Source organism: Chiloscyllium plagiosum, unplaced genomic scaffold (genome assembly GCF_037043375.1).
Source record: "Chiloscyllium plagiosum isolate Xiang-an unplaced genomic scaffold, Cpla_swu_hap1 HiC_scaffold_37, whole genome shotgun sequence".
Lineage (NCBI taxonomy): Eukaryota > Metazoa > Chordata > Chondrichthyes > Orectolobiformes > Hemiscylliidae > Chiloscyllium > Chiloscyllium plagiosum.
The window spans coordinates 86,778,844-86,791,143 of NW_028270175.1; the positions used below are offsets into that span (position 1 = coordinate 86,778,844).

The 12,300-nt window shown below is 43.3% G+C and overlaps 1 protein-coding gene across 1 annotated transcript; it reads left to right on the plus strand.

Annotated features, from left to right (window-relative positions):
* Positions 1-11,147: 11,147 nt before the first annotated feature.
* LOC148139864 (neuropeptides capa receptor-like) lies at positions 11,148-11,978 on the plus strand. The gene has a single exon (XM_087980691.1). It carries the CDS (start codon positions 11,148-11,150, stop codon positions 11,976-11,978), a length of 831 nt encoding a protein of 276 aa, XP_087836817.1.
* The last annotated feature ends 322 nt before the right edge of the window (positions 11,979-12,300 follow it).

Consider the following 12,300-nt stretch of genomic DNA (forward strand, 5'->3'; position numbering starts at 1 on the left):
GGTTTAGACAAGGGAAGCAAATCTAAGATCGCCAAGTCGACGGTTGACACGATGTTATGTGGGATAGTGAGTTGTGGGGATCACGCAGTGACTGTATCAGTTCGGACAAGGTTCACTGGAGGTTAAGAAGTATTGGGGAGATAGAACATCTCACAGAGACTGATAACACTGGAAGAGATGGGGCAATACATGAAGGATATTCACAAGGACTCGGAAACTTTCCAACATCGAAGAGCCACAGACGAATTAGACGTTGTAGACCTGAGTTGAAAGGAAATCTCTTCTTTCGAGGCAGAGGGGTGGGGGAGGTGTGAATCTATATTATCATCTGATGAAGATGGAGCCGGAGGCCAATAAATTGAATGTTCCTCAGAAGGATCTAGTTCTAAAGGGATAGCAATGGTGATAGAGAGAGGTAGACCAGCGAGTGGGAAGGATTTTCCTGGCAAGGAACCAAGGTATCAGTTCAGGTGTGTTTGCTTTAACGCAAGGAGTATCAGAAATAAAAGTGACGAACTTAGAACATGGATCAGTACCTAGTGCTTTGATATTGTGGCCACAACAGAGACATGGGTTTCTCAGGGGCAGGAATGGTTGCTGGATGTTCGAGGGTATAGACCATTTAAAAAGAATAGGGAGGGAGGGAGAGGAGGGGGTGTAGCACTACTAATCAGAGAGGGTATCACAGCTACAGACGCTTCCATTGCCGAGGAAGACCGGCCACCGAGTCAGTATGGGTGGAAATTAGGAACAGCAAGGGAGCAGTCACCTCTTTAGGGGTTTACTACAGGCCCCCCAATAGCAGCAGGGAGATGGAAGAAAGCATAGGTCCACAGATTTTGGAAAAGTGTGGACATAGTAGGGTTGTTGTAATGGGTGACTTTAACTTTCCAAATATTGATTGGAACTTCCTTTGAGCCGAAGATTTGAATGGAGCTGTTTTAGTAAGGTGTGTTCAGTAGGGTTTCCTAACTCAGTACGTTGACAGGCCGACGAGGGGAGAGGCCATTCTCGACTTAGTGCTCGGAAACGAGCCGGGGCAGGTATCAGATCTTGTGGTGGGAGAGCATTTTGGTGATAGTGACCACAACTGCCTCACGTTCAAATAGCTATGGAGAAGGAGAGGATTAGGTAAAATGGGAGGATATTTAATTGGGGAAGAGGAAACTATGATGCGATTAGACATGAGTTGGGAAGCATGGATTGGGAGCAATTGTTCCATGGTAAAGGCACTCTAGACATGTGGAGACTGTTTAAGGAACAGTTGTTGCAAGTGACGAATAAATATATCCCTCTGAGACAGGCAAGTGGTAAGATAAAGGAACCTTGGACGACGAGAGCGGTGGAGCTTCTCGTCAAAAGGAAAAAGGTAGCTTACATAAGGTGGAGGAAGCTAGGGTCAAGCTCAGCTCAACAGGATTACAGGCAGGCGAGGAAGGAGCTTAAAATGGTCTGAGGAGAGCCAGGATGGGGCACGAGAAAGGCTTGGCAGAACGGATTAGGTAGAACACAAAGGCATTTTACACTTACGTGAGGAATAAGAGAATGGTCAAAGAAAGAGTAGGGCCGATCAGGGATAACATAGGGAATTTGTGTGTGCAGCCTGAGGAGGTCGGTGAAGCCCTAAATGAGTTTTTTGCTTCTGTCTTTATGAAAGAAATGAATTTTGTAGTGAATGAAACCTTTGAAGAGCAGGTGTGCATGCTGAAATGGGTAGAGATAGACGAAGATGATATGCTGAAAATTTTGTCAAACATTAAGATTGACAAGTCACCAGGCCCGGACCAGATTTGTCCTCGGCTGCTTTGGGAAACGAGAAATGCAATTGCTTCGCGGCATGCGGAGATCTTTTTATCCTTGCTTTCCACTGGAGTCGTACCTGAGGACTGGAGAGAGGCAAAGGTAATTCCTATCTTCAAGAAAGGAAATAGTGAAATCCCCGGCAATTACAGACCAGTAAGTCTCACGTCTGTCGTCTGCAAGGTGTTAGAAAGGATTCTGAGGGATAGGATTTATAACCATCTGGAGGATCATGGCTTGATTAATTGCAGTCAACACGGCTTTGTGAGGGGCAGTTCATGCCTCACAAACCTTATCGAGTCCTTTGAGGATGCGACGAGAAAAGGTGATGAGCGTCGAGCTGTGGATATGGTGCATATGGACTTCAGCATGTTATTTGATAATGTTCCCCATGGTCGGCTCATTCAGAAGGTCAGGAGGAATGGGATTCAGGGGAACATAGCTGTCTGGATACAGAATTGGCTGGTCAACAGAAGACAGCGAGTGATAGTAGAAGGAAAATATTCTGCCTGGAAGTCTGTGGTCAGCGGTGTTCCACAGAGCTCTGTCCTTGGGCCTCTATTGTTTGTAATTTTTATTAATGACTTGGATGAGGGGATTGGAGGATGGGTTAGCAAGTTTGCAGCTGACACAAAGGTTGGAGGTGTCGCTGACTGTATAGAGGGCTGTTGTAGGCTGCAGCGGGACATTGACAGGATGCAGAGATGGGCTGAGAGATGGCAGATGGAGTTCCACCTGGATAAATGCGAAGTGATGCATTTTGGAAGGTCGAATTTGAAAGCTGAGTACAGGATTAAGGATAGGATTCTTAGCAGCGTGGAGGAACAGCGGGATCTTGGGGTGCAGGTACATAAATCCCTTAAAATGGCCACCCAAGTGGACAGGGTTGTTAAGAAAGCATATTTTTTTTTGGCTTTCATTAACAGGGGTATTGAGTTTAAGAGTCGTGAGATCTTGTTACAGCTCTATAAAACTTTCGTTAGACCGCACTTGGAATACTGCCTCCAGTTCTGGTCGAACTATTATAAGAAAGATGTGGATGTTTTGGAGCGGGTTCAGATGAGGTTCACCAGGATGCTGCCTGGACTGGAGGGCTTATCTTATGAGGAGAGGTTGACTGAGCTCGAACTTCTTTCATTTGAGAAAAGGAGGAGAAGAGGGGACCTAATTGAGGTAGACAAGATAATGAGAGGCATAGATAGAGTCAATAGTCAGAGACGATTTCCAGGGCAGAAATGACTAACACGAGGGGTCGTAGTTTAAAGCTGGTTGGAGGAAAGTATAGAGGGGATGTCAGAGGCGAGTTCTTGACACAGAGTGTTGTGAGAGCATGGAATGCGTTGACAGCAGCATTTGTGGAGGCAGGGTCATTGGGGACATTTAAGAGACTGCTGGGCATGCATGTGGTCACAGAAATTTGAGGGTGCATACATGAGGGTCAGTGCTTGGCACAACATCGTGGGCTGAAGGGCCTGTACTGTATTGTTCTATGTTCTATGTTCTATGTTCTAAACTTAGTTCAATGTCAGTCACGATTCCATTAATTGATTGGAAAGGTGGAAGGGTTTGAATGCTTTGACGTGGCAATTTTTTACTCGAAGCGATATATTTCTCATCTCTTTTTGTAGCACTGGCTCTGACTGCTTCTAGTCTGCTTCAACAATGTGGGCCAAATCAGAGCAGCAGTTATTGACACTCAGCCGATGTCTGCCAAAATCATCAGATATTACAGCTGATTTCAGCTGTTCAGCCCAATGAATCTGTTCTACCATTCCACCGTTCCCAATATATGTCTCGAATCCGTTCTCTTGCCTTCTCTTTGGAACCCTTGATTCCATTAACAATCAAGAAAGATCTATCGATCTGTATGTTACTGACAGTCAACAGCTTGGCCTGCATAAAATTCAGCGGGCAATGCGTTCCACAGACCTAATACCCGCTGGCTGAATGTATTCTTCCTCATCTCAGTTGTGAGGTATTGTCGCTTCATCTGAGGCATTGTCCTAGAATCCAAAACTCTCCAAAGAATGGAGACATCTCCTCCAAGTCCACTGTATCCAGGCCTCTCAGCATGGTGAAAGTTCCAATCAGATGCCTTCTCATCCTCTTAAACCATATTGAGTATAGAGTCAAATGCCTCTCACACTCCTCTTATGGTAAGCTCCTCATCCCCAGGAGCGTTTATCAAAGCGTCTACTGGATCTGCCTCCGAGGCAGTACATCTTACATGAGATACAGGCGCCCTAGAACTGCTCACCATATTACAACTATGCCGTCTGGCCTGACGTTTACACAAGCTGACAGTAAATCCTTAGCAACTGTGTATGCAGTTTGATGGTCGGGACTGGAGGCCTGTGATTAGTGCTGCGCCTTGGGTTCAGTGTCATACATATTGCTGTTTGTGTTCACTTTCAAAGACTTGGATGAGAATGTGCAAGGCACAATTAGTAACTTTGCTGATCCTCCAAAAAAAGGCAGCATTTTGGACTGTGAGGAAGGTTATCAGAAACTGCTGCAGGACCTTGATCAGCTGCGACAGTGTGCCCAAAACTCAGCACTAACATGTTGTGCTCTCCGTTTTCGTTTTAGGATTCCATCTTTAAGATAATAGCCCTCAGGAATATTCTCTGCCTTCCTTTCTGAGTACACATCAACATATATATTTGAGATTGTATCATCTTTCGATTGTAAGCTCATGAGGCTTTCAGGGCTAAGCACTTCTGCCTAACTCTCTTCTTGTTCAGGTTTGTCCAACACTATTATGTCAAACACGGTGCTCGCTAACTGAACCTCAGCTCCTTTTTCTTTCTGTTTGGTTTTTGCGTTGTTCAGTGAGTTATGATTGTGGGATCTGGTTACTACACTGTATTGGAAAATTCAAGTGTATTTTTTTAAGTCCTCAGTTACCTGGTCTTCCTTGGGCTTCTCCCCAAAAAGGGGTGCCACTCCCACCATGGACCCTGCCAAATCATTTCGAAGAACAAATTGAATTTCTGGCACTGACACTCTGTCGATCAGTATCACGGTTACTTCCCCAGTCTTGAGTGGTCATGCCAACCTGACCAATTCTGAATTTCTGTCCGTTTATCCCAGAAATTACCACTCTCTTGGGTAACAGATCAGAAAGAGTGCAAATGCATTCATCTCTTAGTATTAGAAACTGATTAGATTCTGTGTCTCTCAAAATTAGAATTTATTTACCTTCTCGCTCTGTTTTTTATGAGTTAACTTTACCGACAGAGGCGAATTCTTGACAAAGATTAGGCATGAACTCCAAACTTTCGTGGTTGTGCATTCTCCTGCAACTTGTCGACGTTTCTAGTGTTTCCTTTACTACTTTAAGTAATGCCATTAGCTTAGCTTCTTTTACCACATCTATTCCCACCGTGCTTTTCATTATCGACAAGCGCTGTGAGTGTACGTGTAACACGTTAGCACAGTGGAAAAGTGAGGCCTTTCGTCTTCCTTCAACACTGTTAGGTTCCCTTTTTTAACCTGCAGTAAACAATTTCCAGTATTCCCTGCTCTTTGTTTCTTAGTGTTGGATCTTCACTTCTCTCAATTTCTATCCCTCACAGGATGAAAGTCTTCTGCACCAATCTGCCACTTCGTCTCACTTCTTGAACTTTCTGTTCATCCGCATGAATTCTTCTTGTCTCTGGATATGGGTTTTCAAACGCTTCCAGGGGTATAATCTCACCTTGAGTCTCATAGGTCTTATCAATTTTTTAAGAATTGCATCTATCTATCAAGATAATTATTTTAAGTCTTTCGAACTCAACATAAGCCTGTCCTGGGTTCTTCATTATGTTTCCGAACAGCTGTCTATACGCTTTTCGTATCAATGCATAAGCACTCTTCGTTATCTCTTCAACTGACAGCACTGCATAGAACTCACTGACTCTGCCTCCGAGTTTAGACGGAACTAGCATTACCCACAATTCCACTGACCTCGCTATTTGCCTGCACCAGTGCGTTTCTCTGACACACCTAAGTGTTTGAGTTACTCACTTATAATTTCAGTTTTACTTTTATCCTTGATTAAGCAGAATTCTACCCTCATCACTAATTCTAAGAGTATGCTCTTTTATTTTGTTTCGAAACTTTCTTGGCAAATCTGGGAACCATTTTCAAATCCCAGAACTTCTTTAGCAATTTTAAGAGCCATTTCTCTCACTTTTAATTTAACCAATCACATGTAACCGAAATTTAGGAAATTGTCTCACCTACTTTTTATTTAAGATCTCGAACACTAATTTAAATTTGTTAAATCTGCGGGGGTCTTTCCTGCCACAACTTTGTTGAAATCTGTCGAGGTCTCTGACAGGATCTGTGTAAATCTGTCCAGTTCAAGTACTCAAGCCCTCAAACTCTCCTGCCACGTCGGTAAACCCTTCTGCTAATTATCCCTTCTGCTAATTATAGCAAATGCACAGGAAACAACCTCACTTCGCCTAATAATCTGTTAAAGTATAAATGACAAAGAACTGTCCAGATTTCCACTACTTAACAAAAAAAAATGATTTTATTCTGTCACTAGAAAAACGAACATTAAACAAGAAGTATTTACAACTTTATGTCTCCTGCTTCTGAAAGAGTTCGTATGTACTTTCCAAGCTATAACAATATACTGATACAATAAAACCCCGATTAAATTTATAGAAGCCCAATTTTCACAAACAGACTAGGGCTGACTGTCCCACTGTCGATCTTCCTCTGTTTGTGTAACTTCCTTGGTCGGCTTCGGTCATCTGATGCATTGGTGTTTCATACGCAAGTGGGAGATACTGCTCTTTCTGGTTAACTGTCCAAAACGTCTGCCTCTTATACTCCAAATATTGGACAGTCCATTGATTCAATCTTTTCAAAATAGTAAAATTCGAATGCAATTTGGTTTTGTGTTTCTTGGGGCATAATTTGCACTGATTGTCGAAATTCGAAATGATGTGAAAATAATTGAGGTTTCTAGGTTACGACCAAAGTTTACAACTTAAAGTTGCGTGTTTCAATTGTCAGTCACATGACAGGTGCTTGCCAGCTTTCATTCTCTCTGAGAAGCATATTACACACGTTCAATTTCATAACAACAAAGTCTCTGTCTCAGAAGCAAAACACTTCATTTAGGCACTCCGCTACCTGTTCAGACTCCAGGCAAACGTTCCCTCCGCTATCACTCATTGGCCTACCCTATCTCTCATCATTTCCTTATTCCTTGTGTGTCAAACGCTATTGGCTTCCCGCAAAGTCTTTTTAGTGCCCCCACCTAGCTCTCCTCAATCTATTTTTGAGTTTTTTCCAGCTACCAGGTATTTCTCTAAAGCTGCGCGAGATCCTTGCTTCCTCATACGTAAGTAGGTTTCCTTCTTCCTTTTGACGAAAAGCTCCTCTTCCTTTTTATCCAAGGCCTCTTCAACTTAACATTCCTTAAGTGTCTCCGTTGGACAAAAATATCCAACACTCGCAACAAGTGTTCCATAAACAGCCTAACATTTCTGTTGCACATTTCCCGTTGAACAACTGTTCCTAATTTCTTCTCCAAGCCTTCTCTAATAACAGTATAAGTCCCCTCCCACAATTAAATACCTTGCTGCACTGCCGACTCATATCCCTCTCCATGGCTATGGTAAATCTGATGCAGTTGTGGTCAGTTTAACCAAAATGCTCTCCGACTGAGCGATCTGACAACTGGCTCGACTCGGTGCTCTCCCCAAATCCAAAATGGCCTCCACCATAGGCGGCCTATGTATATATTGAGTCAACAAACCCTCCTTGACGCACTTGAAAAAATCTGTTACTGAATTCCACCTATACTGACTCAGTAGACAAACCCTCCTCACCAATCTCCTTTTCTGCAGCTGTGATGCATTCTGTATTTAAGAGTATGTTGCTGAAGAGATTTACCAGAATGTTGCTTGCGTTGAAGAGATTTCGTTATTAAGTAAGATGGAATAGACTGACGTTGGTTATTGCATAGCAGAGGATAATGGGGGGGTGGGGGCGTGATTGGGATGATTGGATTGCCTACAGCGTGGGAAAAAGCCATTCGGCCCAACTGGTCCACACTCACCAACGACAAATTATCCACCCAGACCCCTTGTCCTCTGAACAATGCACCTACCTCTATGGGCAATTTAGCATGGCCACTTGACCTGACCTGCGCATCTTTGGACTCTGGGAGGCAACTGGAGCACGCGGAGGAACACCACGCAGACATAGGGAAAATGTGCAAACTCCACACAGACAGTCGGCCGAGGCTGGAAATGAAACTGGGACAGTGGTGCATTGAGGAAGCAGTGCTAACCACTGAGCCACCATGCCGACCTGAAACGAGCACCAACTTTGACACTGCGAGCATTGCCCACATGCAAAATTCAGCAAAATTCTTGGTTAGTTTGGGAATTGAACCCACGACCTTGGCATTATGAGTACCAAGCTCTAACCATCTGAGAATGATACAAGGAGCGGAGACAGGGAGATTTATCTCTGCGATGAAGTAATCAGTGAACATGGAGTCTTGATGAAAGGTCAGGGTGAGGAGGTTTAGAGGGGATGCGAGACAAAATTAAACCATCCAGAGAGTGGTAGGAAACTGGAAGGCACTGTTGGGAAATGCAGCGAGAAGGGCAAGACATGCCGCACAATGGCTCAGGACTGGAAAATTGGATTCGTCTAAATTGTTGGCTGGCTTCGATCATGACAGAGGTCGGACGCTAATGGGCATTTCTTCTGTGCTGCATATCCCTCTGGCATTAATTGCAATGTGAAGCATTCTGCTGGACACAGCTCGAATTATTTTAGAACCCTCAAACAACCGTTGTGTCAGCTCCCCGGCAATTGTTGAGCCAACAACAGTTCAAAAAGCACTTACAATGAGTGTGAGGTAACTTATTTGTCAAATATACCATCAATAATATTTGGTATTTAAAAATAATTCGTTTCCTCCGATTTCAATTCATGACCTAAAATACGAATTACGTATATTTTTATAAAACATTCTGCAACTAGCGTCACACTTTAGTGTTTGTTAAAATAGTGATTCATATACTCTGCAAGTTTCAGAATTCTTTTTCAGCAGAGGATTTCAGTTTCAAAAATAAAGCAAAAATACTCCTGGATTGGGAAGTTAATTGGAATCACTTGCACAGTGACTGGAAATGCGATAAATAAATTTATTAACACAGCTCAGGTGTTCATCATGACTCGGTGCCAGCTCAACACAAAAAAAAACAGGAAGATGTCTCTTAGGATCTGCCCTTTCTGCTCTATTTAAAGATTCCCCTTCGCTGCTATGAACATGTACTGGCTGCATTACACAGAATTACCTTCTACCCTCTGATGGATGAGGCATCATGATTGTGCCTATTTTAGTTTCAATACATGATGAGAGAGCCATCATACAACGGATATTTCAGAAGATCGAGAGGATATACTTCCCGCTACTTGCTATTGTCAGTGTCCCTAGTAAGTGATAATCTCGGATATAAATTCTCCAAATTGTGTTCCACTCTTTTCTTATTCTCCAGAATTGGCTTCCGGGGTCGTGACAGCGTGGTGTCTCAATGGTTGGCATTGCTGCTTCAGAGCACTTGATGTGCTGGGTTCGAGACTAGCATTGGGCAATTGTCCGTGGGGAGTTTGTAAACTATCCATGTGTCTGTGTGAATTTCCTGCGAGAGTCCAAGGATGAGCAGGTTGCATGAATTGGCCATGTTTAATTCCCATAAATTTCGAAGATGTTAAGGTTAGATGCATTACTCAGGGAAAGGTAGAGCAATTGGTTAGGAGAATGGGATTGGGTGGATTACTCTTCGGACGGTCAACGTAGACTTATTAGGCCAAAATGGCCTGTTTCTACACTGTTAGATTTCTAATTTCTGCGTTCCAGATTGCTCCATCGTGACTTGTGCAAGAGCTGCTGTTTCATCTTCACTCCTTTCTTTTACATTGTGTATTGTAGCCCGATGTTCGACCAGTCTGAACGGCAGTTAGCAGAGATGGTTGAGATTATTTCACGGTAGTTGGTCCATGTTCATGTGACTGTAAAGATGAATCAGCTGAAATCTGCTGCATCCATTTAGCATTTTTTGTTATTATTATTAACCAAATATAATTAATATAGAAAACTTAGAAACATTTGACATTGTGTTTCAGAAATGTTACATACTCAGCGATACATATACATAATTAGACATACACTCACCCACTCACTATTCCTTAAGGACTCTCCCTCTATCACATAGGCAATCTCTTACTCCCGTAAATTCTCTCTCATATGCACCAACTCGCTAACACCCTCATATACGCTCCCTTGATCTATCTCTCATAATCTTAAGCACACGCTACTCCCTCTCAAACACATACTCTCGGTCACAGATACCCTCTGTCTGTCATGTACAGTCTTTCTGACAAACATTGTCACACATGCTCTATCTCGCACCCACCCATTCCCCCTCTCACACACTCGTTTCAATTCAGCGGACACACACACACGCACTCTCTTACAGACACTCTGTCTGTCCCACGCACAATTTTTCTGACACACTCTCTAGCTCTCACTAACACACGCAAACACTCACTGACTCCTCTCTCTGTGTCTCTCACACACACGCTCACTCACACAGTCACATAAATTCACTTTTGTACACGTTGTCTCTCACACAACCGCACTCATACACTCGCTCTCAAACTCTTGCTTCTGCATGTTTACACTTGCATATCAAGCCTCACGAAGATACTCATGATCTTAGAAATACACAATCACTCATCTACACAGGCATTCACACACATTCTTCACACGTACTAATTCGCACGCTCACTTCCCCACGTTATGTCAGATTCGTACACATGTTCACTGATCCCCTCTCATTATGCAACATTCGTTACCTACCACCAACTGTCGCAAACAAAATGGGGATGAGCTTCCATCTTTGAATGGTGCAATCCCTCTGGTGTAGAGCCCCCGATTCTGTCTTTTGGAAAGGGGTTTCTGGTTTTGATCCTTTAGCACTGAAGGAATGCAAGCTTTATTTTCTATCTGAGTGGTGGCTGCATGGCTCGGTGGGGAACGTGCAGGGGTTTCGTTTCCTTCATCCACTGCACCTTTCTTTCAAGGTCATGGTGGAGGCAGTTTGAAAGTTGTTGTTGGGGTAGGCCACAATGTATCTTGCAGATGATGCACAATGCTGTTACAGTTTACCAGGGATGAATGCAGAATTTTGGATTTAGCAGTATCATGCATGCTGGTGCATTATAAACATGCGATTTTTTTCAGTTAATTTAGTGACCATTGTAAACTGTCCCGTTGAAAATGTGGACTCTCCAGATCTGTAACTCTCTACCTCGTGGCCATGGCAGTGGCAGACCTACTGATGGTGATCTTCGATCTAATATGGAGACATACCCCTGCTCTTTATCCAGAAGACTTTATTTTCCTGGATTATATAGATGTGTGTAACATTCACGCTGTCCTACTTTATGCAGTCACTGACTGCTCTGTCTGGTTCACCGTGGCGTACACCTTCGATCGATTTGTGGTCATTGCCTGCCAGAAGCTGAAAATGAAATATTGCAGAGAGAAAACGGTGGCTTTGGTTCTTGGAACAGTGACTCTGCTGAGTTGTTTCAATAACTCATCCAGGTATTTTATGGAAAACAATAGGTATCGTTTGGGGAATTATCCTATGTTTTGTGGTATAGCTACCTCTGATCTTACATTGATGTTATGGGTCACAATTGAAGTTGTTCATTACATTCTCACACCATGTGTCCCTTTTGCACTGATTCTGAACCTCAACATTTTCACCGTCAGATATATTTTAGTGAGCAGCAGAGCCCGTAGGAGACTCCGTGCTCACAGTAATGAGGAAAATCCCAGAGACACTGAGATGGAGAGCCGAAGAAAATCCATCATTTTACTGTTTGCTATTTCTGTCAATTTCATTCTGCTGTGGGCAGTGTTTACTGTGAACGCTTTAGTTAAGCGGACACGTGACCTGACTCATGTTCTTCCTCTGCTTCCTCACTTCCAAGAAATTGGCTTCATTCTCCAGATGCTGAGTTGCTGCACAAATACTGTGATCTACGCTGTGACCCAGGCAAGGTTCAGAGAGCAGTTAAAGTATTTGGTGATCGTCCCGTTCATTCTAATTTTTAACCAACTGAGAAATTTCAAGCACTAGACATTACCCAGCATCAAATCTCAATCTTACACTCAATTATTCCTGTGCATTCCCCAATGACTGTCTTTTGATCTCCGTTCACTGAACCACTGTGTTTACACTCATTTTGATATACACCAGAAATATTGTTTAGTACCGGAACCCCAGGGAGTGCAGTTATCAAGTTGTTGCCTCTTAATGATAGTGTCATACAGCATGGAAACCGACTGTTCCGTCCACGCTGACCACATATCCTCAACTGATCTCGTGTCCTTTGCCAGCAACTTGTTCATATCCTTCTAAACCCTTCCTGTTCATCTGGACGCGTTTTAAATGTTGTAAT

Excerpts from the sequence above, each read along its gene's own strand:
- LOC148139864 (XM_087980691.1), top strand. The coding sequence starts at position 11,148 with ATGGCAGTGGCAGACCTACTGATGGTGATCTTCGATCTAATATGGAGA.